Raw genomic sequence first — 25,465 nt, 5'->3', positions numbered from 1 at the left:
GTACTTTTGTTATGATCTCCAAAAAAAAGCAATATAGATAGATGTTTTCTGTTTGTATGCTTCTCTTTGTCGTGTGTGCGTGCATGGGTGTGTGCGTGTGTGTGTGCACGCGAGAGCGCTTTCGCGCGTGCCAGCCCGTGTGAGAGTGCCGACCAGTAGCGCGCTTGGTTCACTCCTCCTGGATGCCGAGAGCGCACACAGAAACAGACACGGGGAAAAACAACTTACATGGCTCTCTCTTTATTTGTATTCATGGTAAATCAATGATGACTTCTTAACGGTAGCATACTTGTAGCCATCTTACGTGAAGGCGTACAACAAAACCACTGTTTTCCCACGTAGAATCGCCAACATATCAGCTCTTTGCCACAGTTCCACATCCCGGCGCACACGGGGAAAATGAAGGCGAAAAACCGTAACCAAAGCTTGTCGGACTCCAGAGAGCTGGACGGATCCTATGACCAGCTCACGGGTGAGTAAACCGGCGTCTGAAACACCGGTGCATGTTGTACGATTGTCGGCAAAAAGAAAGATTCAATATGTTCGGCTGATAATCGAAGAGGAGCCCGGGTCCACCTAACTTCAGGTGGCTTTGAAATGTCTCAACCTGTTCGTCATTCATCTCATCACCTGAGGAAAAACGACTAAATATGTTACATATGTTGAGAGTTCATTTGTAGAGCAAGTTTACAGGCTAAGTTAAGTCTTTCTCATAGCTGCTTAAATAACCAGCTTCCGGGGTAACACCATTTTTTATATTCATGCTGTTTTACCAAAAGTAATGGAACATAAATGCTACTAGCCTTCTTTGGGTAAATAAATACATTTAATTTCATTCATCCGAGGGGATAAAAGAGAGAATGGCGACGAGTTGAAAACAAATTGGACAAAAAATACACATTGAATCTTGTAATGTTGTTGTTGCATGTCAGTGTGGTTGCATAATGTGGTGCGTAATGTTGGATGACTTTTAAGACAACAATGTTATGTTTGCTGGTTTTGCCGGCTCGGCTATGGGAGACCACCTTCTATTGTCGATGTCTTGGCTGTTGTGTAACGCGCTGCGGGGCGGGAACACCTGTCTGACCGATCTGATGCCCGAATTGTGGAGCAGATTCCTCTGCTTTGGTTTGTCATCACTTCTGACTCTCGTATCGCTGTGAGCGCTATCCGCTAGTCTGGGTTTGTAGTTTGAAAAAGAGCTGATATCTACTAGCACAGCAGACACCTGAGCCACACTTAATGCCATGTGGATTTTCAAACGGGGTCATTTCATGCGCACTCTCGTTTGTTGGCGTCAGCTCTGTGGATTGAATAAAACGTGTCCCTGTATTATGCTTTATTTCCCCTCGTGTGTTGTGTGTACTTGACACACATCAGTTTTATCACGTTATAATGAAGCACTTCATTGAAGCTTTCCTGCATATACCTGCGCTTTGTAGTGCTCATGTGAGCTGAGCACTCTCTTGAGGTGTTTCCCTGTCACCACAGCCTCACATTGTCACATTATAGCTCACAGCTCTCCCCTGCTTATGCGAGCGCCGTTTGCATGTTAATTGCCAGCTGTTTAAAGAAAAATGCTTGCTTTAACTTAATGCCTGAACACATCTCAGGCCTGGAGAGGGAAACGGTGCCTGTCCAGACAGCTGTGTGCCTCTGGCTCCACGGGAACACTGTAATCTCATTTGCACAAGTCCACGCATTAGCAGCTAAACAGCACTCTGTCCCAAATTGAATGGTTCCCAAATAAGATTGCAAGGTGTCTCAGTGAAACCATGTTTGTGTGTGTGTGTGTGTGTGTGTGTGTGTGTGTGTGTGTGTGTGTGTGTGCAACATATCTTCAGTATGTGTGTATCTTGTGCTGGGTTTATCTTTGAATAGTTGTGCATGTGTGTGGGTATGTCTGTGTGGGTGAGTTTCGGAGGCAGCAGCTTCACTTTAGACAGTCCATTGTTGAAAGTCACAAAAAAGACAAGAATTCAAATTTGTTCTGCCGAATTCTAAAACATCCATCAGGCTTTAGGGCTTCTAAGAGACTACACAACACACTTCAGCAGCTTGACTTCTCCTTTTTTTTTCCTCCTGCTGCCGTGGAAGTTTACCTTTTGTCTCTGTAATCATTTGCAGATTAGTGTGCAACACACACCTGCGAATGAGATGCATTATGGAGGATTAGTAAATGTAATGTAAATCTAAACTCCTCAGGAGAATCATTATTTTGCCTTCACTCTTTCCTCTTTCATCCCCTCTCTTCAGTCCGGCTTGTTGAAGTGGTCCCCACTGTCTGACTGTCATATTGCTTTTTAAATAGTTGAGCGAGGGGAGGGGGAGAGGGACCAAGTCATTCAGTGTGGCGGAGCAATTTACTCGTGGCATAGTTTTTAATGACTTTTTCAAAGCTTTGAATTGCATGGTTGATTAATCTTTGTAAGACGCTGTCAACTCGAAAACATACTTAGCCCCGATGGTTTGGATGGTTATTAAGGCTGGCTCTTGCCAAGAAGAGTCAGTGTAATGGAGCTATGATGCAGCTAAATCAGTGGAGAAATATTTCTGGTCATAGGATTTTTCATGTACACTGCTGCCCGCAAAGTGTGTGTGTGTGTGTGTGTGCATGTGTGTGTGTGAGTGTGACAGAGAGCGAACAGGTGATTTTCTGCATAATTCCAACTGAAATGCAAAAGTATAGGCTATAGGGTGATGTGAGTGCATGACTTGAGAGAATGGATTCTTAAACGGGTTCTCTTGTGTGGGAAGGACGGCTACAGGTGAGTCACTCTTACACAGCGAGATAGTGTGTGTGTGTGTGTGTGTGTGTGTGCTGAAAGCAAAGCTGACCAGTGTTGCTTCAAGGTAGTGTGGGTGGTCTCCTATCACCATTTGAGTGAAATGTAACCCTCTCGAAATAACTCCCTCTCAGCCTGCTACATTGTACTGTAAGCGCGCCCCACTGTGTGTGTGTGCATGTGTCGGAGTGTGTGGTAGCCTGGCGTTCCCCGTTGTGTTGAAGAGCACCGGCTGAGAGAGATGAGAGGTAATTATAGAAGCGTGGTGCAGTAATCTCCTCTTCCACCTCACAAGCCACACTCAAGAGAAATCATATCACCTACACACACACACACACACACACACACACACACACACACACACACACACACACACACACACACACACACACACACACACACACACACACACACACACACACACAATGGCTTCTCTCTACAACCCTTTGTTCTGTGAGGTACTAATAGTGTGCATCATATCATGTTGGTGTTTTTAAATATATCATTAAAACGTTTGAGGTGTATTGTTTGGTTGCATTGTGGTCTTTGCTTTATCACGCCACTCTAACTTGATGTTCATTTATGGTTTGTTCTTTTTTCCCTTCAAGCTCTGAAGGATCTGTCAAATCCAAACTTGCCAAACCCTTGTTTTCTTTACATCAATGTTTTTTTTTTTTACATCAATGGTCAATAGTTTAATCATACATGTACGAATGGCTGGAGTGCAGAGGGATCATCACCACCGCTTTAGTCCGAAATTTGTTCTCTGTTTAGAAGTAAAAGGATGAGTAAATAAACAGGAAATTCATTCAAAGTCAGTTTCTAAAGCGAGAATGCCCAAAATGTTTCGTTTTTGTGATTTTTTTTCTTCTTTCTTTCGTCTTCTTTAATAATACTAAATTGAATATATTTGGGTGCGGTAACTGCGATTTACCATTTGTGAACATTTTATGGACAAAACAATGAATTGATAGAATAATGGTCTCAGTATTTGTTGATGAAAATATTGAAGCTGTATTTGTGTTTGAATCCCCCCCCCCCCCCAAAGTGCATGTGCATTCTTCTGTGAAATCTTGTACTCTTTGTTTTGTTTGGTGGTCAGCTCAAAAATGAATATGAAGGACTCCAGAAAATGTGGCATTCAAGTTTATTTGTAAATGTGTGCACGTAGTAAAGACGCACTCGGATAGAAGGCACAACTTACACACTAGTGCAGATGTACACACATGCGCGTGCATACACATACACTTTATATCATAGACAAACGAGACGTGACCTCTGGTTCTGCCGAGTGAAGCCATAAGGAAGTGTCTTAAAACGTGCATTGTCTATACTGACCAGCAGGGGGCGACTCCTCTGTTTGCAGAAAGAAGTTTAGTTGTATGGAAGTCTGAGAAAATGACCCTACTTCTTACTTGATTTGTTACCTCAGTAAACATTGTAAAGATGAGTTTATGGTCTCAATCGCTAGTTTCAAGTCTTCTTCAATACAGCATGGTGCTCATTTAGCAAGTGATGGTCCCTTTTAGAGTTAAATAGCCCATAAAGCGGAGTATGATTCAGGGCGGGCTTACTGTGATTGACAGGTCGCTGCCGCTACCAGAGCCGTACACGACTGACTACTCTACATCACTCCTCCGCATTCCAAATATAGTAACTTCTCTTCATTGGTGGCAAAAAAACCAACATGGCGACCGCGAAATTGCCGAACTCGAGGCCTCAAAACGACATTCCACAGACCAATGGTTGACGTCACAATGACTAAGTCCACTTCTTATATACAGTCCACGAGACAAACATTTGTTGTAGGTTTCCAGTCAATTGTCAAGTGAAATTTATCGCGCTTTAGAAATGTTGAAAAACATAAATGTGAATTGGGCACATTTCCATGAACTGGTTGAAGTGGAGCGAATAAACTAAGTTGGCTAATGTCCATGTTTCCTCTTCTACATCAAAATGTGCATGATCATACTAATGGAAACAAGGCCATTCACTTGAGGTGGAGTCTTACTTAACCTAACGTAACAAATATGTAGAATGTCCTCCATAGCTGACTTGTCTCGCTCGGCTCTCGGAGAGATGTTTAGCCTCTGATGAATCTGGACATTTCATTTCTCCCACACAAACGCACACACAGCTCTTAATGAGCAATTTGAAAAGCTCTGGCATTAAGAGCCGTGCCAGAGAGAGAGAGAGGGTAGAGGTGTTTAAGGGAATGCCATTACTGTAGCTGGTCTGGAAGCAACGGGACACACACACACACACACACACACACACACACACACACACACACCCCAATCCTGATTGATGCAGAGCCCCCATTGTGGAAATAATAATTTACAATTGCTAGATCAAAACGATTCCAGGGCTGAGATTGCTTTCATAATCGAGCCTGACAGAGGGAGTTCAGCCTGGAGTCGCCTTCCCGGCATGACAGTATTTGCTGAAGCTAGAATCGTAATGGCCACTGGCACTAATTAAAAGACTTGATTTCATGTTTCATCCGATGTGCCGTGACATGTGTGACATACACTGCCTCGTCGGGGATCCTCTCTGGGTTCCCGGGTTGCTTCTGGAAGTGCCAGAATTGCCGATGTGAAGTGCCTGGATTCCTACATGGAGGAAACTGCTTGGAGCCGTTCACTTAGGCTTATCTGTCACATTGGCTACATCGTCGTGGGAAGGAATGAAGGAAATAACAAAGAGAGATGGGAAGGAAGGATGGGAGATGAGTTCGTTGGATGACTGTATGTAGAAGGTGTTTGACCTATTATAAAAGCTCCTCATGCCAATGCATCAGTACAGTCTGACCTGTAATGATATAGGTGCTGCCGCCTGAGACCTGACTTCTCTCTGCTATTTAAATGTGTGCCTTTTTAAGGTAAAGTGGATGTTTGCATGTAGAAATAAAGGAGTTCACAGTATGTAATTGCCCATTTATTCTTCCCTCTCCTCTCCCTAATGTCTCCTTCATTTCTAAATATTTTGACTGACAGTCCCCACTTAAGCTGCACTCTCTTTTTCCTCTCACTCTATCGCACTCCTCCCCCTCACTCTGTCTTCACTCTTCACAGATTAGATCACATAACAACATCCTCAATATTTCTGCCTGACAGAGTGTCTTCAGTCTCTCATTTTCCGTGCCCTTGTTCATCCCGCCTCTCCTCCTCTGCTCTCCCACTTTTGTCTGCCCCCCTATCGTTGACTTCACCTTTTAGCTTTCGCATTGTCCATTCTCGAACCAAACTGCCCCCCCCCCCCCCCCCCGACCCCTCTTGTGCCTCCCTCGTCTCCGACTCTTTCAGGCCCCAGTGGCCTAATGGGCCTGGAAGCCAGCGTCAATCCTAGCCAGTTTTAATCTTTGACCGAATCTACGGAGGAGCGGGGAGATCGTTAATTTAAATAAACCTTGCTCACCTCTCCCTTGTCCCCCCCCCCCCACCCCTTCTCCTCTCCTTCTTTTTCTTCTCTGTAAACACATTCATTTATAAAAGCCTGCAGGGAGAAGAGGAGGGGAGAGAATGAAGAACCAAGCAAAGGGAGATGGGAAGGCGGGAGGGAGGAGCATAACTTGCAGAGGAAAAGTCGATGTACATCTGAGGATGAAGGAATAATGGGGCAGCGGGGAATGTAAATTGGAAGAAATATTTGATTCAGTGTTTAACAAATGTACAATCTTTTTTTTTTTCTTCTCCCCGTCATCATCAATCTGATGCTTTTTCCTTGTCGGAGATATTCATCAACAAGCGACTGATTGATCGAGTGACTCAAAGTGTCTGAGTGTGACAGAGCCCCGTGTCATTCATTGTGTGTCTCTCGCTTTACTGTCACTCACAACATCTGATCCGCATTACAGGATGATTTCCTGTCCATTAGCTCAGCCATTCTCCATTCGACTGATCGTAGCTCATCAGTATGGGGAAGAGGAGAGACCAGCAGATAGCCAAATAATGCTACTGTGTAATACTATGTCGGTCGCAACCCTGTTCCCCTTTCTTTGTGCACTTTGACACATTTTGTGTGTGTGTGTGTGTGTGTGTGTGTAAGATAGAGTCCTTTGTCATCAGAGGTTATCAGGTTGCACGTCTCAGATTGGAGATGGGGGATCACTGTGGGTGTGCGTGTGTTGTGTGGGGGAAGCTGTAAACATTTGTGTAGAGGATGTCTGAAGGGCACACGTGAAATGATGCCATCGAAATGATGCCTGCAGAAGTGCGCGCTGCAATCTTTCTCATTGTTCTTTTACTCATTTAACTGGTGCATGTGTGAACAATTGACTTTTAACAAAAGATGCTGCGTACGTATGATTTTTAAGAATTTGTTGCCTTCCCCTTCATCGTGTGAGGCACAAACAAGAAGACAGTGGCCGTGTTTCTATTTATGCATGTGTATGCACATTTTGAAGTATCTCATTGGAAAAGCTGTATGGAAAAGGCAACAAAAAAAACATTCTCCCTTTTTGAGGTAGTTTTTGCCTTTTGTTGGGAAAAAAGTTGAGGCCCTAAATGGGATATGGGAACGCCTTTGCCCCAAAAATTATTTTGCCACATTTCAAAACTTTGCTTGACAATTGAATGGAAGCATGGCTAAGGAGTGCCTGTGATTAAGTTGTGAACAGGCCTGCTGAGGACATTTACTCTATTCACTGAAGGTTCTTCAGTAACAACTTCACTGTGATTGACAGCACAGCAGAGAGTGATGTGGAGGTGATTAGAGAGCCTGAGGTTTGCTCTTGTCAAAATCTCTCTCACACACACACACACACACACACACACACACACACACACACACACACACACACACACACACACACACACACACACACACACACACACACACATGGTTTTGGCCTGAGGGATGACAGCGCAGGAGAACACTGCAGCCGGTCTTACAATCAATCAGTTAGCTCTGACAAAAACTTTGGACAAGGTCTCGTCAATAACACACAGGCGTGCACATTCACACGAACGCGTATACACACATGCGCGCGCACAGTTGGAGAGGCAAGCACAGGGCAACGCCGAGTCAATATCTGTCAGTTTGACGAGTCAGAATAAACTGTTTTACCTGGACTGTAGATACTGAACTAACTGAGGGTAGCATGTTACATTTTTGTTCTGCTTTGATTTGAAGGAAAGATTGAGATTTAATGGGAAAGATCAGCTTTTAATTTTGCTTTACAAGTCAACCCCAAAAAATCCAATTAAAATATGACCTCTCGTGGGCTCCTTTATCAAAACAAACGTCAACATCCATCAAACACAGTCTGCCATGATCATTTTCTGCTGTAAAATGTGTGGAGAAGTTAAACAAATGATACAAGTCGACGACATGCTAGACGGAGAGAATCTAATTTGAATTTCCGATCAATACTAAGAATCTTAAAATCTATGCTCGTGTCGTCGGACAACATATTGTATTATTGTCCAGCATCATTAGCTCGCTGACGGGCCATAGCTGCCCTTGCTCTGTCCCCCAAAATGGTTGCCTTCACCATTGCTCCTCTGTCAGCCTGGGGCCAGGTTGTCAGAGGGGACACTTCCAGACAACTCTGTCTTCATCTCTCCCAGGAGAGTTGCTGAAGTCAGCCAAATCCGTAACCAGCTAAATATGCAACGTGGGACAAAGTAGAAGGAACCAGGACCCATATGCACGCAATATGGTTCAAGGTATTACAATTGTGTGAGAGGAGGGTATTGTCAAATGTTGAAATGCTGAGCTGGGGACTTTGCGTTCAGCTCCACTGAGCTTTGCTATTGTCTCTTGACTCGGCTGTTGAACCAGCCTGGACTTCCCCGAGGCAGCCGCGCCGAACTGCACACTTGCAATTCCACGGACTTTAGAAGTCCAACAACATATTTGTGTAGTTGAAAATCCATTTGCTTTAATCATCTCCACTGCACACTGCTCGCTCTGGATGTTTGCTTGCTGGCTGTGGGGCTTGAAAATTCTATTCCCCCCCGCTATCTCCCTCTGGTGAACCGATTACTCGCACAGCAACCTGACGTTCCATAAGTGCTTCTCCCCGGGCACCACATCCTGGCACAAGAATTCCATAAGAGTTAATGGAGTCATTCTTGCCAGCAAGCACAAAAACACGCACAGAATAAGACTCGCACACCGACAGGTTTGATTGATTGGTGGAGTGACAGTCATGACAGCAAAGGGATCATTATCGACCTGGAGCACAGCAACAGCCACTGACATTGCCATCAAAGGTGGACCACAGCTTAATGTCTGAGAGAAAGAGGGAGAGAGCTGCTGAAAGAGCCGAACTTAACTTTCAGTTATGTATTTGTACTTTTCATTTCACCAAAAATAATCAATCATGTTACCTATGGAGCCGTTCCTTCCAGTTATCCAGACAGGTTTGACTTTGGAGTTGGTGACCAACGTTAGCGAATAGCTTGTAAGTCCAGACGCCAACGGCATCACACACAACAATTTAAAATTGACAATAGTGCTTGCTTAGTTCATACAATACAGTTTATGTCAAATGATCTAATTACAAATGCTTTTTTGAATGTGTGGGATGCTCAGGACATTTTCTTTTTTGCGATATTGCAATAAGTCTTTCTGAGTCCTTAAGTCAGCCCAATGCTCAAACCGCTTCAGATCTTTACATTTATTCCTAACATTTGAGAAAATGTTAGGAGCTTAAGGTGGACGGATAGAGATATATACAGGATAAACTCAGAGGGACTGAGTTACTTTCATATTTATAAAACACATGAAAGATAAAAGCTGACTGAAAAAGCTTTCTCTGTATTCGATTTGTTTGTAAAATCAAGTCAACGCATCATGCATGACCAAGCGTGATATTGAACAGTGACTCATACCTCCACAGAGCAGCGCTGTAAATAATATTGCATGTAACTATAAAGGCCGTAGTAAAAATGTACTTGAAGAAAGTCATAGAGCATCTGACTGAAGGTTGTTGTCTCCCAACCACAGGATGTTTCCTTCTGAGAGTGAATTAAGAAAACGCAGTGTGCACGTTCTGATGCACATTCACAGAAAGCCATTAAGGGGAGTGACGATTATTAATGAGGCCAGTATACAATCCCTGCACTGAAATATGGGCCTGTTTGTTTCCTTACTGCGTGATCAGGACTGAGAGACGCTCTGCTGGGTTTTGGCATCAAAGGAGACTTTACGGTGAATAATGGCGCTCCTGACTCACTGAGCAGGTTGAGCACCATTTGGGGATTGAACCAGTTAATTACAGTTTCACTTTTGTGAGTTATGTGAGTTATATGCCTAGATAGCTATCACATGCTAATCATATTCATCACTGTAGCTATAATCATGTATAATAAATAACTGCCCAAAGGCAAAAATGATACTTTACTATAAGGTCTAGTTACTGTGCTCTCTAAAAACTGGTGTCTGTACTCAACCCAAGATTTTAGGTTTGTTGATTTTAAGTTTGTTCGGCATGTTACAGAATGTTATCCTGTTTGATTAGTAGACTGTGTTTGCAAACCGATGGATGAGACTTCTCTGGTAAAATAATCGACCTCATACTTTGATCAAAGTTTGAGCTCATCAATTTAAGAAGCAATCTATTTTTGGAGCAATATTCTTGTGAAAGCTCTGCAGAAGTAAGAAGGCCACACCTGTTGTTTAAATGTGTCTCCTACGTAATACATACTGTAGCTGTCTGATGGTACGCTTATGCTGCTCATCTACATTTTTTAAATTGACGTTGTAGCTACAAGTTGTACACATTAATGAGGCTGCTACTCAGAGCTGTAGTGTTTCAGCCAACAAAAGGTTGTTACAGAGCTCAAATCTTACAAATGCTTAAAAGGGACCCTCAGTGGATTCAACCAAGGATGCAAAGAGGCAATGCTTGAATCAATTTCATATTAGATTACGATTTGATAAAATGCTATCAAACACCAACACATCGAAATCCAGCATTTAATTGTACCTTACTGTCTTTAAGTTGAGTTTAAGTTGAGCTTAAGTTTCACGTCGGCTGGTTTTGTGCATGGTGACAGGAGTTGCATTTAAAGTTCAGGCAATCTGTGAGCAACAGGGAAACATCTTGGTTGCTGTGTGTGCTTTTGTGAATGTGTTGAAGTGTTTGTGGGAGCGTCTGTGCAGTACAGTTCCACCGCGTTGATATTTCTGAGTAGATCTTCACATTAGGGAGTCATTAGAGTTTGCCAAGCGAGAGGCAGAGGTCTATTGTAGATTCTTCTCACTTCTTCTCTCACCTTCACTTTTCACCCTCCTTATTGTTTCTCTTCTACATGCCACACTTTTATCAATGAGTCGGTACCAGTTTTAAAGTGTTCCTACTTAACCCTCTCCTCTTCTCCTCGGAGGTGGAAAAGATGATTAAGGTGGATGTAAAATGAACAGTTTCAGCCCCAGCTCTCATGCCTCGGTGGGCTCACTAGATGTGAGTGCACTGTTCACAGTAATGGAAGATAATGTGTGTGTGTATATGCATGTGTCTTTGTGCGTATGTGTGTAGGGGTCATTTGTCACTAAGGGAGATGTATTATTATTCACATTAGCCCTTTAGCTCAGTGTGGGCGACGGGGTGAACACGGATTAAGGTTGCAAAACAAAGACCTTTCTGTCAGAGATGAGTCAGTCAGAGAAAATAACAACTTAAGGTAAATAATGTAAGTAAATAACGCCCTTCAGGCATTGTGCTATGGAGTGACTTTTACAGTACAAGCTGGCCATCTGGGATATTTCCATGGTGAATAATTTCCAATGCAATAAGCTGCCCTTTATTCATTTGTCAGTTATGCATTTTTAACATTTCAGGCTGTTGATGGTGGAGAGCGCCAATGGGAGAAATCTGCAAAAACAATCACAGACTGACCTCATTGAGATGTTTGCTGAATGACCTCGTCGTGTCACAGGAGCACTATATTGGCTGTGCAGTGCATTATTGTGAATAACTGAATTATTACGACACATTGAAAAGACATTGGCTTATTTCCCCTTTTTGAATGTGTGTTTAATTTGTAATTCCTGCGCTTTTGTTTAAAAATCTTGAGTTTAGTGTGAAGCACATCAAAGGTGTGTGTGTGTGTGTGTGTAAATGAGAGATAGACGACCACAGGAGTCATCTCTAGCGGCCCTCTCAGTTGTCCCTCTCTGTTATATGGATTGTGAACCGAGCGTCGCTTCCAGAATAAAACATCTAACATGCAGTTAAATGTGATCAGGGCAAGCAGCCAGACAAAAACACGCACCACTACTCAAACACACAATTTAATAAGCTCAGATACAACCCTGTAGGTCAATTGTGGGACGAAAATGAAATAACTTAAAAACTTGGACGGCACCGTTATCATCTGGTCTCCTATCTCGTGTTTCTTTTTAAAAATGATTTAACAGGTTTTCCAGGCAGGGAAACCAAGTCAAAGCTTTACAGACTAATGCAGCATCCATTTAGTGAGTATTAGCTTCCAGCTTTCAATCAAGTGAGACACAGTGCGAACACACACACACACACACACACACACACACACACACACACTGGAGGTGAGACGGTTGATCTGTTGATTCAGAACTATAATGCTGCAGCTGCTCTCTGTCAGCACCTCCAAGCAGCTAGAAAAGAACCTCTGTCACCACTCGCCTGCCTCTTAGTCCACCTTTATGTCAGCATAATGCTTGTGGGAATTATTTTTAGCACCTCTTTCATTCTGTCCTTGGATGAAATGCAGTATGACCCAGGCTGAAAGGAGGGGATGGGGTTCCTTATTTCATGGAATTGCTCGGAAGTTCCGAATAAGCTAGTCATTCTGTGTAAATATGTCAAAATACACAAAATAAAAAAAGAAGGCAAAAATGTTAACGTCTGATTTCATCATGTGCAACACACCAATAGCCTCCACACGTCACAGACGCCTGTTGACTTTGACCAGTTTCCTGCAAACCTGCCGCACAGTGAATCAATGATGGAAGATTTAGTTTACACACTACATCTGAAAGCGAATGATAACTTTAGGAATATTACATGTTATTGGTAGAATTGTCAGTTGTTTTCTTCTTAATGTTCTTCTTTCTCCCACTCAAAGGCGAACAGTGATGTATCCGTCCGTTGATCCCTGGGTTGATTTGGGGGATTTCGAGACAACTAGATGACGTCAACGTGCGTTTATGACCCTCCGCCATTGTTAATGGCGAGCTTACGTTGTGTGCAGCCACTTTCAGTCTCAGAAATGACTGCATGTGTTATACACCGTGCTCGACCTGCAACAGAGGGAATCTGTGCGCCTTCCCGTTCCTCGGTTTCTCCATCTCCTGCTGTCCTTTGTGTTTAAATGGAGACGGTGACAGAGGGAAACGCACACTAAGGAAAGCCTGCAACATGTGTGTGTGTGTGTGTGTGTGTGTGTGTGTGTGCGTGTGTGTGTGTGTGTGTGTGTGTGTGTGTGTGTGTGTGTGTGTGTGTGTGTGTGGGTGGTGTGCCTTCAACAGAGACGGGAAGAGAAAAACAGACAGGTGTGTGTTCCTCTTTCACAAGTCTGCTTCTCCTACTTTGCTGTTACAGCAGCAGAGATGAATTGGTTTCTCTATGTCTCCGTTTCCTCTTTAAACAATCCTCTGCACTGCTCTTCACTTAGCTTTGAGTTCGACAGGCGGTCTAAAGATAGAATGGAACAATGAGGACTGCACTGCTGCTCTGCTCTAACAAGCAATGATTGGTACTTTGTGTTTTTTTCTTTAAAGACTCAAACTTGAAATAATAAGAGCTGATGCATGTCATATATGTATAATTAAGTGTAGCCTCAGTATTGTACAATTTGAGAGTTGTTATTTTAAGATTTATCACTATATTCTGTGACCTCTTCATACAATTAACACATTAATCACCCTGGCATCTCTCCCAGGAAAACTTGGAAAACCTATGTGGCACAAAAGAGGCTGATGCCTTTCATGTGTTATGCAGCATTCATCTTTTTTTTTTTTCTGTAATAAATACAAGATACAAGTTAGCATGAGCAGTGCTAGTCAAAAAAAGGAGGTAATATCTTGAAGCAGTCTTTGGAAGGTGCAAAAACACCTCAGCAATGAAAGGCAGGCTCTCATACATTGGCACTCAGAGTGTGTGGGTGTGCGCGCGTACAGCAGGAAATCGATGGAAGGTTTGGCAGCCCCTCTTGCCGTCCTGATGGCGTGCGTGAGAGATTGAGTAAGGGAAGAGAGGAATAGAGAGATGCTGGTCAGAGCTCTCTTCTGGCACAAAAATTAAATGATGCGTCGCAATGATTTGAGGGTCCTCGGTTAATGCTGATGACACCTTGTGTCTCTCATTTGTTCGTCAAAGTGCATGCCGTCTTGGCTCAGTAGTAAGTCCTCCTCCCCTCTTCCTCCCTTCTCTTCTGACATCCCTCTTCTCTCTGCTGAATTTGCGACCTGCATTGTAGGCAGTGACGACAGGAATGCTGCGACGATAATCCCTTCGCCTCTGTTCTGCTCCGCACCTCTTTTATCAGCGCACCTCCCTCAGCCGGCTCAGCAAAGACTGTTTTGTGTCACAAGAAGACAGCTGCTGCGTCAGAGTGTCAAAGTATAGGTTTCCACTCCACTCACTCAAGTATTATGGATGATACGCTCTAGTGACGCGTGCATAAACGCATGCAGAAATACAGAGATCATTTTTGCAGCTAAAATTTGACGGTCACCTCGAACAATTTATGCATCTCTAGCACCAACACCTCCCCTCTACTCAGCCAGAGTTCCCCTTTATTGTCCTGAAAACACAAATCACCTTTTACGATGGTTACAGCAATAATGCATGCACGTCCACCCGAGCTGCAGTAACCACCTGGCACCTGCATGAGGACATTGTGGAAAACGAATGAAGCGAGGGGAGTTTTCAACTTTGGAGGAAATCTTTGTCACACGGCCAAGTTGAACTTTATTAACTTTATTGTACTTTATTTTTACCTTTTGCAGCCAAAGCTGTTTCTCTGGAATGCGCTGCTCAGTTCTTAATAGGCCAGTGCTCGTCATCAGCTCCTTCTAGGTGTGACTCATATGTGAATTGTTTCTAACAAATGGGAACTTCCTGACCTTGCTAAAGTTTGGCATTTTGAGTATAGCACATTGAAAGTTACAGACAGATGGGAAACATGTGGTTAATCGCACCGGTTAATTAATGGCCCAGCATGAAATCTCAAACACTCGCCCACACGAACACATACACACACAGACATGTGCGTGGACACATACAAACATATTCTGTCTTATAAAACGGTGACATTTATCTGCCGCTCACCTCCCCCCCCTCTTCCCGTCCTCTCCTCTCCACTCATCTTCTCCTCCTCCTGCTCCCCTTCAGCTGCGTTCTGATGGGGGAGCCTGTTTGTCTTATCGCCCTCCGCCAGCTGTGCTTCGGATCATGCATCTAGGGGTCTCTCCTTCCCTCAGCTCACCCCTCACTGAAAGAGAAGGGGGACAATGATTTGCCATGCTTCACACACACACACTCGTATACAGTTATTGCACACAAAGACACACAAACACTGACGCATTCACACACTTGTGGAGCGTATCCTAATTTCATGGCTGCAAGTTGTGTGGACGTCGGAGGCAAAAATATATTATTGAAGAAAGTAATCGTGTCCGACTCTCAGCTGGCACTTTCCACTGTCATTAGATGCTCTCTTTGCTAGACTCTGTCATGCCACCTGACTTTAGCTGTTAATGACTATAGCCTCACTTCATTCCCCCATTCTCCTCAGCCACTTAAGCACTTTAATGAACCACCTGTACAGCGTGTGCGTGTATCTTCGGCTGTGTATGTGTATTTGCGTGTGTGTCTGTGCAATCGGCCGACTTCAACCGCCCGAGGGTTGCCCCCCCCCCCTGCGATACGAGCCAATTATCTTTACTTACTTCAATCCTGACAACCACTTTGAAACGAGCACAGGGAAGGTAGGAATAGAGACAACTCTGGCAGCCGCATGGAGGATGTTTGTGCGAGAGGCCACAGGTTCAAGCCAATCATGGAGATGACTCTGGCAAAGAATTTCTTTTGCATTTTGATAGTTTAATTATTTGTTTATTTATTATATTCTGCAGTGGACATTGGACAGTCGTGCTGGTCACGCCTTGACCTTTCAGATAAATCCCACTTTTTACCATTTATTTCTGCAGTGGAGTTTTAGAAAGGATGGTTGAAATTGACATCATGTATTGTTACTATTTTTGACAACACTAAAACAAAAGAAAAAAAAAAAGAAATGAAAATCATAAATAAAGTATGTAACACAGATTTTCAGGTTGTGAAGCAGCCAGCGGTGTTCCTGGAGACTGTACCTTAAAGACAACGCATGCAGTAGCACCAACATGTGCGTCGCAAACATGAAATATATATCTCTCCTTCTCGGAGCTTCGACATGATAGACGGCCTCTGGGGTATCTCTTCCCTTTAGTAAGACGCGTTGCATTAAACCCCTCAGCACATCAGCGGTTGTATTCATGAGTGAGGGCGAGAGCTTGTCATGTCAGCTGATGCCCGATCAGATGATGTTGTGCGTGACTGGTATGCTCTGCCAGAACCAACATGGTGCTGCATTAGTCAAGATATTCATATCAACGTTAAATCCCATGACTTTAATCAGATGGCTGTGTGTAAATTGAAAGTGGTCACTCATAATGACAGAACCCTCGAGTTTTTGTGGATGTTGCTCTTATTTATTAGTTAACGACAATATTTTTCACTGCTTTTTTTTCAGTTGTAGTTTAAGATAACAACCCTACCTCAAACCGTCAAAAGACCAGTGAATGTTGTACTTGTATGTGTGTTTGAATGTTGCTAGTAGCCAAAAAATGATGAATGCAACTTTAATGCTCATGTTCTTTTTGTTCAGCAGAATGGAACAGATTGCCTTTTTTTTTTTTTTTTTTTTTTTTTTTTCTTTTTTCTTTTTTAAAGCCCAACTTTTTTTTGCCTCAGCTGAAGGTAGTAATTGGACTGTCTCTCAAGATTTCCTTTCAGACACGCTCGCCCAGACCTGGCTAATTAAGCCCACACAAACCTCTGGCAGTTTCTCATCACTTTCGCTGTACTCTGGCCTTTTCTAATAAACTTGAGGTCTTAACAGGTTGTGGTGGCGTAGCTGACAGTAATGCCTTTGTTTATGCTGCTCTCCATGTCACTTTCAAATTACCCGAACACAAGAGGCAGCGGTTGCAATCCACTGGAACCTCTGTTTAATAAACAGAATTCATTCCCTCTGTCTCTCAGCATTGCCTGAGGTAGGGACTGGGTTGTGCCGTGTTGTTGAACGCATAGTCAGATTGAAGCGTCCCAGCTTGTAATATTCCTCCTCCTGTTGTTTTTTCCCGATATTTGGATATCAAGTGTCGGTCTTCTGTTTAATTATTCAGGTTATTTCTTTGACATGCAAATATGTTCACATGGGCACATGGTGTTAACGCTTTCTTCAATAATAACTTTATTCAGCCTTATATCAAGAAAACCATCTACCAACACACAGAAGCCCGACAGATGGCAAGAATCCAGCCACGTTTAATACTTTGACTGGTCGACACGTCAAACTATCTAATTCCATCTATTGGGCCGTTTCATGGCTCCGTAACAAACTCTAAGATTAGGCCAGTGTCAGCTCTCTAAGCAAACACACACACATACCCTGTGTGTGTATTTATTTCCTCTCCATACTGATGGTGTTGCCAGGCTTGTGATGTGTCTGAGGTGTTTGCTTGGATAAAGGTCAGCTGAACAATTAACCTTGTGTGACGAGTGAGGGAGCAATGTAAACAACAGGACAGCGGCCCCTCAGTAACGACAGTCTGCGCCCAAACAAACACAGACGTACACAGCTATACGCTTGGCACAAAGTCACCCGGGCTTTGATTTGAGCTGCTTCAGGGCTTTGAGGGTTGAGGTGTGGGACCCACTTCGTCACATCCCTAATGCCCGTCTGACCAGCAGACTAAATCGGACAGAAAACCAACAAAACAGAAGATCTGCGTTCGCTTCGAGCCCTTGAAAAAGGACAATACAGCTGCAGCCAACAGCTTGGAGGCACATTAGCTCTGTTATTGAACACCTGCTGGGCTGTGGCAGAGCTCTGGCTTCCAGTTCTCTGGGGTATCTGAGAGCTGAAATCTATCTGGGGTTCGTGGAGGGATGAATGGGATCTGACAATGAAAATACCTGGAGGAGATTTTATTGAAATGAATAAAATATGTGACAGAGACTCGGTTTATCGGCTGCTATAGTCATAATGGGATTACATTTCACACTCTTCATTATCAGAATACACACCTGTTTAATAATATGTGGCAAAAAATGCACAAACTTTTATTTCCTCATATCTCTTCCAAATAACATGCATTACTGTTATTGGAAGTTTACTGAAGTCAAATGGAGACAGTGAGCTGACGCAACAATCATGCTCCCATTTATACACCAGCCCTGTCCTGCACTCTCTGTGCTGCTGGTCTATAAGGGACCCAACACGACCACCCCGTGACTTCAGACTCCCCGCTGGTGCTCAGTCCCCGACTCCCTCATGCAGAGATATTTGCCAGAATCTGCCCATGCATCAGCTCAAGCCGGCTGTGACGTTTGCGTAACAACTTCTCATAATACTCATTTTAATAATAACTTTTAATATGATCTCAAATCTACTACAGGAGATCCTAAACACATTTACTAAATCCAGCTATGCTTTGTTTAATTCATATCGGTATTTCACATATTATCCCAATCTATAAGTAAGAATGCACCGATCTGACTCAGGACTTCAGTCCCGATACCGAAACCTGTGCTTTGGGTATTTGCCAGTACCTACACTGGTCAGATATCAGTGTTTTAATAATACGCTGTATGCCTCACCGTGTGGAATTGACTGGGATCATGTTGTGTAAGGCAACATCAGGCTTAAGGTCAATTTAGTTTGTAAATTTAAATGTAACAAATAAATACATAAATATACATTTACTGTATTGTTGTATACTATTAAGATAATAAATCATGCATCAGTAACCTGGTTAAAATTGTCTAAATGAACTATAATTACAATTCAGTTCTAGTATATAATGTATGTACATAGAATTGAACTGAATAGATTCAACCTAATGTCACCGATACCCGACCCAGCTATTTGAGTCTGTATCGGCCCGATATCCAATATATGGTAACGGTATGAGTAGGTGTGAGAACGCCAACTGTACATGCATGCACATGGAGAGGCACAGCAGGTCTTTTTTGTCACATTTAGAAAGCTTTATTCCCTTCCATTTCCTCCTACACTGCACTACAGTATGCTTTGCTATGGAGTCAGCGTGCAGGAAACTGCTCCACGGGGAGTTGATCTCCAAAGTAACAAGACGGCGAAGTCTGAGAAACTCTGTCCCCCACACAAAGTACAGTATGTGGCATAATGGCTCAAAATATCATGGCAATCCATCCGATATGATATGTACTGTAGTCATGAAGAGACTTGGTGCTGTGGTCCTCTGTCCTTGGCCATCCCTTCTAGTAAACGTGTCACCTCAGCGCTATAGAAATAGCAGTTGTTCCTGCAGCGACAGCTCTCCTTCTCCATCGTTGTTTGGAGACTGTCACACTATTTTGTTTCTCCTTGAGGCAATATGCCAATCCGCAAACAGGATATCTTACTGTCCTCCATCATTGCTAATGCTGAGGTTGGTGAATCAACCATGATATAGATATCTCGGACATCCTCTGAGGATGGGTGTGTGCATGTGTGTGTGTGTGTGTGTGTGTGTGTGAGCACTTTTCTCACCAGCTCCTGGCCCTCACTCTTTGTGCATGAATCAGAATCAAGATCAGAAGATCCTCTTGTTATTGTTGAATATGAGTGTGTGTCATCGGGACTACCTTTTCAGAGACAAACAGACAGACAGTATTTGTATGTGTTGAAGAATTTAAGACTGGAAAAAGGCAAAAGAGCAACAGACAACTCAAAGTTACATGTTATTCACTGCAGCATTCATCTTTTCAGCTCTTTATGAACGAAATCTAAATAAGACACTCCTATGTCTCTCTTTCTAACTGCTTTTCCATTGTTTCCCCACTGTTGCCTTTTTGTCTCTCTCTTTCCTTGTCCTTGGGCGTCCCTCCCTCCACACCGTGTGTCGAGACTTAAGAAGCAGAAAGATAAGGACGGAGAGAAAAGATTGAGTCAGAGATGGTGGGTGTATAAGACAACATTGGTTGGCAGAGATGGGTCAATAAGAGGGGGATGGATAAATGAACACAAGAGAGGAAAAACCCAAAGCATCTTTTTTTGGGAAAAGTACTTTTTGAAGAGTTTTTGAATGAAATGGCTCTGCAGGGCTTCAGCCAGAATACTTGAATTGGGAACAACGGGCAGCATGGCTGTATTTAATATCAGCCACTCTATATATTATAGATAAAGGAAAGTTGTCGAGTCTTGAGAGCTTCTTTTTCTCCAACGCTGCCCTGCATGTCTCACCTCATGCTGCGTCCTCTCTTCTGTCACCCGTGCAGAATAAAAGAGTGCGAGCAGCAGGAGAGAGGAGCACATGCTTCATATTTCAGAAGACGTGAAAGAGTAATGCAGGAAGGTATTCTAAGGCAGTGCTGACAGAAAAGGAGAATACGAGAATGTAGCAGAAAAGCCAATAGACTCTAATGTAAAGCAGCACAGGAACCAATAATTACATTGATAAAGTAATGTTTAAATTTGATTGACCTTGTCAAAGGCAGTAGTTTGTTGAATTGTTAAGCATATGGCATTGCTTTAGTCAATGATGGTGCAGGACTTATTATGAACTGTATTCCTTTGCCATGCATAAATCACCATATTATCTCCTGGAGCATTACATTATTTTGCAGTGATTGAGACTGTAAATCACAATTCGTCGTTGGTGTGCCATATTCATTTTGAAAACCAATTAGCAGAATGTGTCGGCTTTAATAGAGGTCTGACAACCACAATTGTTATGACTGACATTACAAGGAAACGAAAGAGAACTCTGACGTACAAAGCAGTCAAAATGAAAATAGCTCTCACAGGTTGCCCTTTCCAGATTACCAAGTTTGCAGTGTCTGTTGCTGAGACGTGCTACACACAATAAGGCTGCATTGACAATGAGGAACAATGGTCACAAAAAGACAAACGGTGTGTATTTGATTGTGTTTCCGTTATTTTGTCCACCCAATATAGCGGAGGAGGAACAAAGGGGAAAAGAAGAGACGAGAACTACAATGTCATTGTCATGTTTGAATAGAACATACACACATACAAGCACACACTTTTTCATTACCTGCTGCACGGTTTGACGAGACCTTTGTAGAATTTTTATGTTTCTTTGTTTCTTTGTCTCCGAGAAGCATCAAATACACAGGCCTGTCACGGCGACTGATGAAAGGAGGAAGAGCTGAGCTTATTTTCTTTGTATTTTTGGAATTGAGCTGCTTTTTTATAATGTTTCCTTACAGCTCAGGGTATCACCAGTGAGACAATGCATTAAAGAAATGGCTGCTTACGTTTACGTGTTGTCTGATTGGTTGTGCTGGCTGATCATTTGGTCTGTGTCCCCAACATAAACCCTGGTTTAATGTATCGTTATAACACGTTGAATTGATCTTTTCTATGAATTCAACAAAGCACAAACACAATCTTTGTTTGTGTGTGGGCCAGAATGCATTGATAACATCCATCAGTTCACCTGCAGTTATTTAGAGTCCACTACCAACATATTGAAGACACATTTATACCACCATCATTATGCATTGATTTGAAATGTCACCTAAACACATAAAAAAGGCATATTTGTATGGTGTGTTGCTGGAGGGAGTAGACTTTATGTTATCGCATATCGGTCAAATATTCCACTCATTTTTTTTACAGTCATTTTAAACATAAGGAAGTTATAATAAGACACAATGTTTCATCTCATGTTCAAATTTACGAACTTGCATTGAGAGTACAAGAACAAAACGTCTTTATTCGTCCATCCTAAACATTGTCAAAACCTTTGCGAACACTGTTTATGCGGTTCATACCTAGAGTGTTTATCCCACAGTGTGTACAGATAATGATCAGTTCAGGTGTTTAGAGAGACGTGTAACTGTTGAACTTGCAAAGAAGATAACCACTCAGAACAGGTCCAGTTATGTTGAAGAGAAGAAGAGAACGAATTCATGAGAGACAGAGAGAAGGAGAGCGTTAAAGTGTGTTAAAGAGTGAACCCAACCCGCCTCCTCCTCCTGTCACCGATCCATACCTGTCCGCCCACTGATTTCCCATGAGCCTTTGGGTGATTGTGGGAATTTAGCCAAGTAGGGCTCCTTTTAGTTACTGTTCAGTTACACAAACACACATGCAAGTATACACTCCGAGCAGAAGACATACTGTACACCAACATACTGCATTCCCTCCCACTCGCATGCACATACTCACTGTCCTCTGTGTCTTACATAACAGTTGTGTTTACAATGATGGAGGATAGATGAGCCGCTTGCGGGAGAAAACCTACGGGCAACAAGTTAAGCGTCCTCAAATCAATACAACTGTAACATCATTTTTTATTCTGTGAAAGATGTTTGTGTGGTGTGCATTAGTGTTTATATTGTCAGGTCTGTCTACATGCTGCAGAGTCTGCCGAGTGTCTGGTCTTTCATCACTGTGTTGTTGTAGTGGGTTGCAGTTGACCCTGGTTCACCCCTGCCTCCCTGCCCACATGGTGAGAGAAACAGAGACACAGAGAGAGAGAGAGAGAGAGAGAGAGAGAAACAAAGAAACTATTTCCCATTGCTTCACTCTCCAGGATCTCTATTTCAGATTCTGTGAATCCCCCCCCCCCCCCACACACACACACACACAGAAACCCGTCATACCAGTGTGTCATTATACGGCACTTAAGGAGCCCACCAAGAGCGTGCGAGTGAGCTCTGAAAATTGAGAGAGGTGGAAAGTTCAGCGGCAGGAGAGACATACAGGGAGCGCTCCTTAAGAAAGCTAGGAGGTGTCAAGAGAAGTGAGGGATTACATTAGGAGAGTTGGTGATTATAGTAGCGTGGTGAGTACTGCACTTGTCATGATCAAAGCTGCTATTAGTGCTCTTAGTGAGGATCAAATGGGGCTCATGTTACATGAGTGCAAATGGAGAAGCTGTCAAGAAGTTAAAGTATTTGAATTTTTTTTTCTTCGGTGTTTGGTTGTATTTTGTCAGCGAGTGGGAAGGTGTATACGTTTGGGACTCTGCAGGACATAAATGGCTGTTTTGGGATTAATGTGGCCTCTGAGGGCAGTCCCTCTAACCACCCTGCTCAGACTCAGCATGCTCTCAGGCCCTGTATAACCAACACTTTTTGATGAATTACCCCCTCAGGGTTCGGGTCCCATCAATAATGCCCATACACACCTTCATGTTCTGGTGCAGCCTTCAAATTTCTGCGCTGAAGCGCAGAACTTGAGCAAAGAGTTGCTGTGAGCTTGTTGAAAGACAAACCACCCTCCTGACACTTTATACGTAACTAAATATCACAAACGCACGCATTCCCAAACACAACGAGGCAGTTGCACGGCGTTCGGCGAGTCTCTCGGTGGATTTTCAATCTGGTGGACTAAATCCCAGTCAAGGTTGTCCTGTTGTCCTCTGATGGCTGACAGCAATGGGACTGATCTGTCCCCGTTCTATTAGGACTGATTATATCATTGAGATACAGATGGGTCGTTTAACCCAGCAGCTGTCCTCATCAGACACACCAGACTGAGCCCCCTAGTTAATGGCTGACAAGAAGCCATGATGGTAACAGAGGCTGGCAATGAAGAGGCAACACACGGTCACCAGGGTGTCGCAGTGGATGAAGTAGCCAACCTGTAACAAAAGGGCTCAAGCCTATTGAATGGAACCCCGGATGTGTTGTCCACAACAACTTAAGCAGTGTCCCGACTCCTTTTATGTTCACTCCTCCAGTAAACAACTTACAAGTGGATCCTGTCCTCACCAACAGGGGGCATAGCAGCTCTGATTTTAAACCTGAATTGTTCGAATCCAAACTTTAGAAAACGTCCAGATTTCAGCGATTTCTGATACGTCAAACATTTCCATCAGTTGTCTTCCAGTGTGAGTTGTTCCATCAGCTGATTTACCACGTGGTGGGAAAAAAACAACTCTTTCCAACATGTTTGAGGACGTTGTCGTCGAGTTTGAAAAAACTTTATTGGAATTGTCAAAGGACGAACCTGATCAGGGGTTTTGTGTTCATGTTCAGTGTGAGATCCATGTTGTGACCAGGTCCATTGATCTGTACAGTGTAAGCATACACGTTTTATGCTTTCGCCTTGACCACATTGTCTGCTCAATGATAGAAGTAGGTTGTTTCGCACAAAGTTAGTACACTTGAGAATGTATTTATTTTGAATGAGCTGACGGTGAGACATATTGTATGCATTGGGATGTAAAGAAAGGCAGTGACCTGTAAAGGAAAGTGGAGATGCTTTTCCATCATCTCTTCCAAGCATGCACTATTCTAGACCAATTGGTGGGCAAAGAACGAGACTACTGAAGTCACAAGAAGGGCGGCAATCGACAACTACTTTTTGATACATTAAGTAATTATTTCTAAAAAACATAGCAAACATGAGCAAGTCAGAGGACGCCAGGCAAGATGTTTTCAGAGGGAGAATTATTTCATACAGAAACAAATGTTGCACTCACCCACGAGTGGGAAGATATGCCGTTTCCATGACTGTTTTATATTTAAATACAGAATCAAGGTTGGTAAAATGGAGGATGTTCTTTAAATTGGCCCGTTTGCGGATCTCTTACAGGCTGGTCATAGAGACCAGATGAGCAGGTGAGAGAGGGACAGTGAAAAAGAAGTCAACGCATTATCAAGGAGGGACAGCGGAAGGGAGGGAGAGATGGAGAGGGAGGGAGAGGAGAGCTGTTGTATCGTCTTAAGTCAGCATCACTGAACCTAGTTTTAGGTCAGAGTGGGCTGCTGTGAAATTAGGTTACCACAAAAAGGTTTGATTTCATCAGTGCAAACTGCAAAGTCATAGTGTGTTTTAGTGTTATCTGCATATGTCATGCAGAGAATGGACTTGAAAAAAAAACAATTCCATTTCTCTTTCTTTACCTCCCCCACTCTGCATTTGCTGTATCAGTCATTGCATGTGTGCACCCACACTGCCTCTCTCCCTGTTAACACCTCAACTCAGCAGCAAGTCGCTCACACGACTCTTAATAAAAAGGCTCCTCACTCAGAAGACATACATGAACAACATGGATTAGACACACGCACTGTTGCAGAGAAGAAGACCGACTCTGAAAATTGAAGCGTAGACTTTCCCTCCTCCTCCCACACAGGCAGCCTGGTTCAGAGGGTCTCCGTCTCTCGGAGGCTCTCAGATCTTCGAGTTACAAAACAGCTGCTGCCTGCCTTCAGAGAGAGGGGGGGGGGGCGGGGGGAGAGAACAGCAGTCAAGCAGCAAGCGGTTGGGTGTGAAAGCCAGAGGAAGGGAGACACAGGCTTCAGAGGAATTACAGAGCTCCTGTGTTAGATGATAACATGTAAAAAGGTGTGGAGCAAGATGTCAGGCGAGGTGATGGCAGGAGCTCACATCGACGCAGGCACTTCAGTAATATCCGAGACCTTTTGTCACTCGCAGAATGCTTGATGCCTTCAAGGAGGAGCAGGTAGCAGCATGTGATCC

The 25,465-nt window shown here is 43.3% G+C and overlaps 1 protein-coding gene across 1 annotated transcript in view; it reads left to right on the top strand.

Annotated features, from left to right (window-relative positions):
- Window positions 1–399: 399 nt before the first annotated feature.
- Window positions 400–25,465, top strand: part of LOC306785435 (A-type potassium channel modulatory protein KCNIP2) — a gene marked incomplete at its 5' end in the record, with an annotated part of 75,429 nt that continues 50,363 nt past the window's right edge. The window contains one exon of the mRNA XM_079279805.1: window positions 400–472. Coding sequence (XP_079135931.1) covers window positions 400–472 — 73 coding nt within the window. The remainder of the gene's footprint in view (window positions 473–25,465) is intronic.

This window comes from Melanostigma gelatinosum (genome assembly GCF_949748355.1).
Source record: "Melanostigma gelatinosum genome assembly, chromosome: 12".
Taxonomy (NCBI): domain Eukaryota; kingdom Metazoa; phylum Chordata; class Actinopteri; order Perciformes; family Zoarcidae; genus Melanostigma; species Melanostigma gelatinosum.
This window is presented reverse-complemented; position numbering and strand designations above follow the sequence as displayed.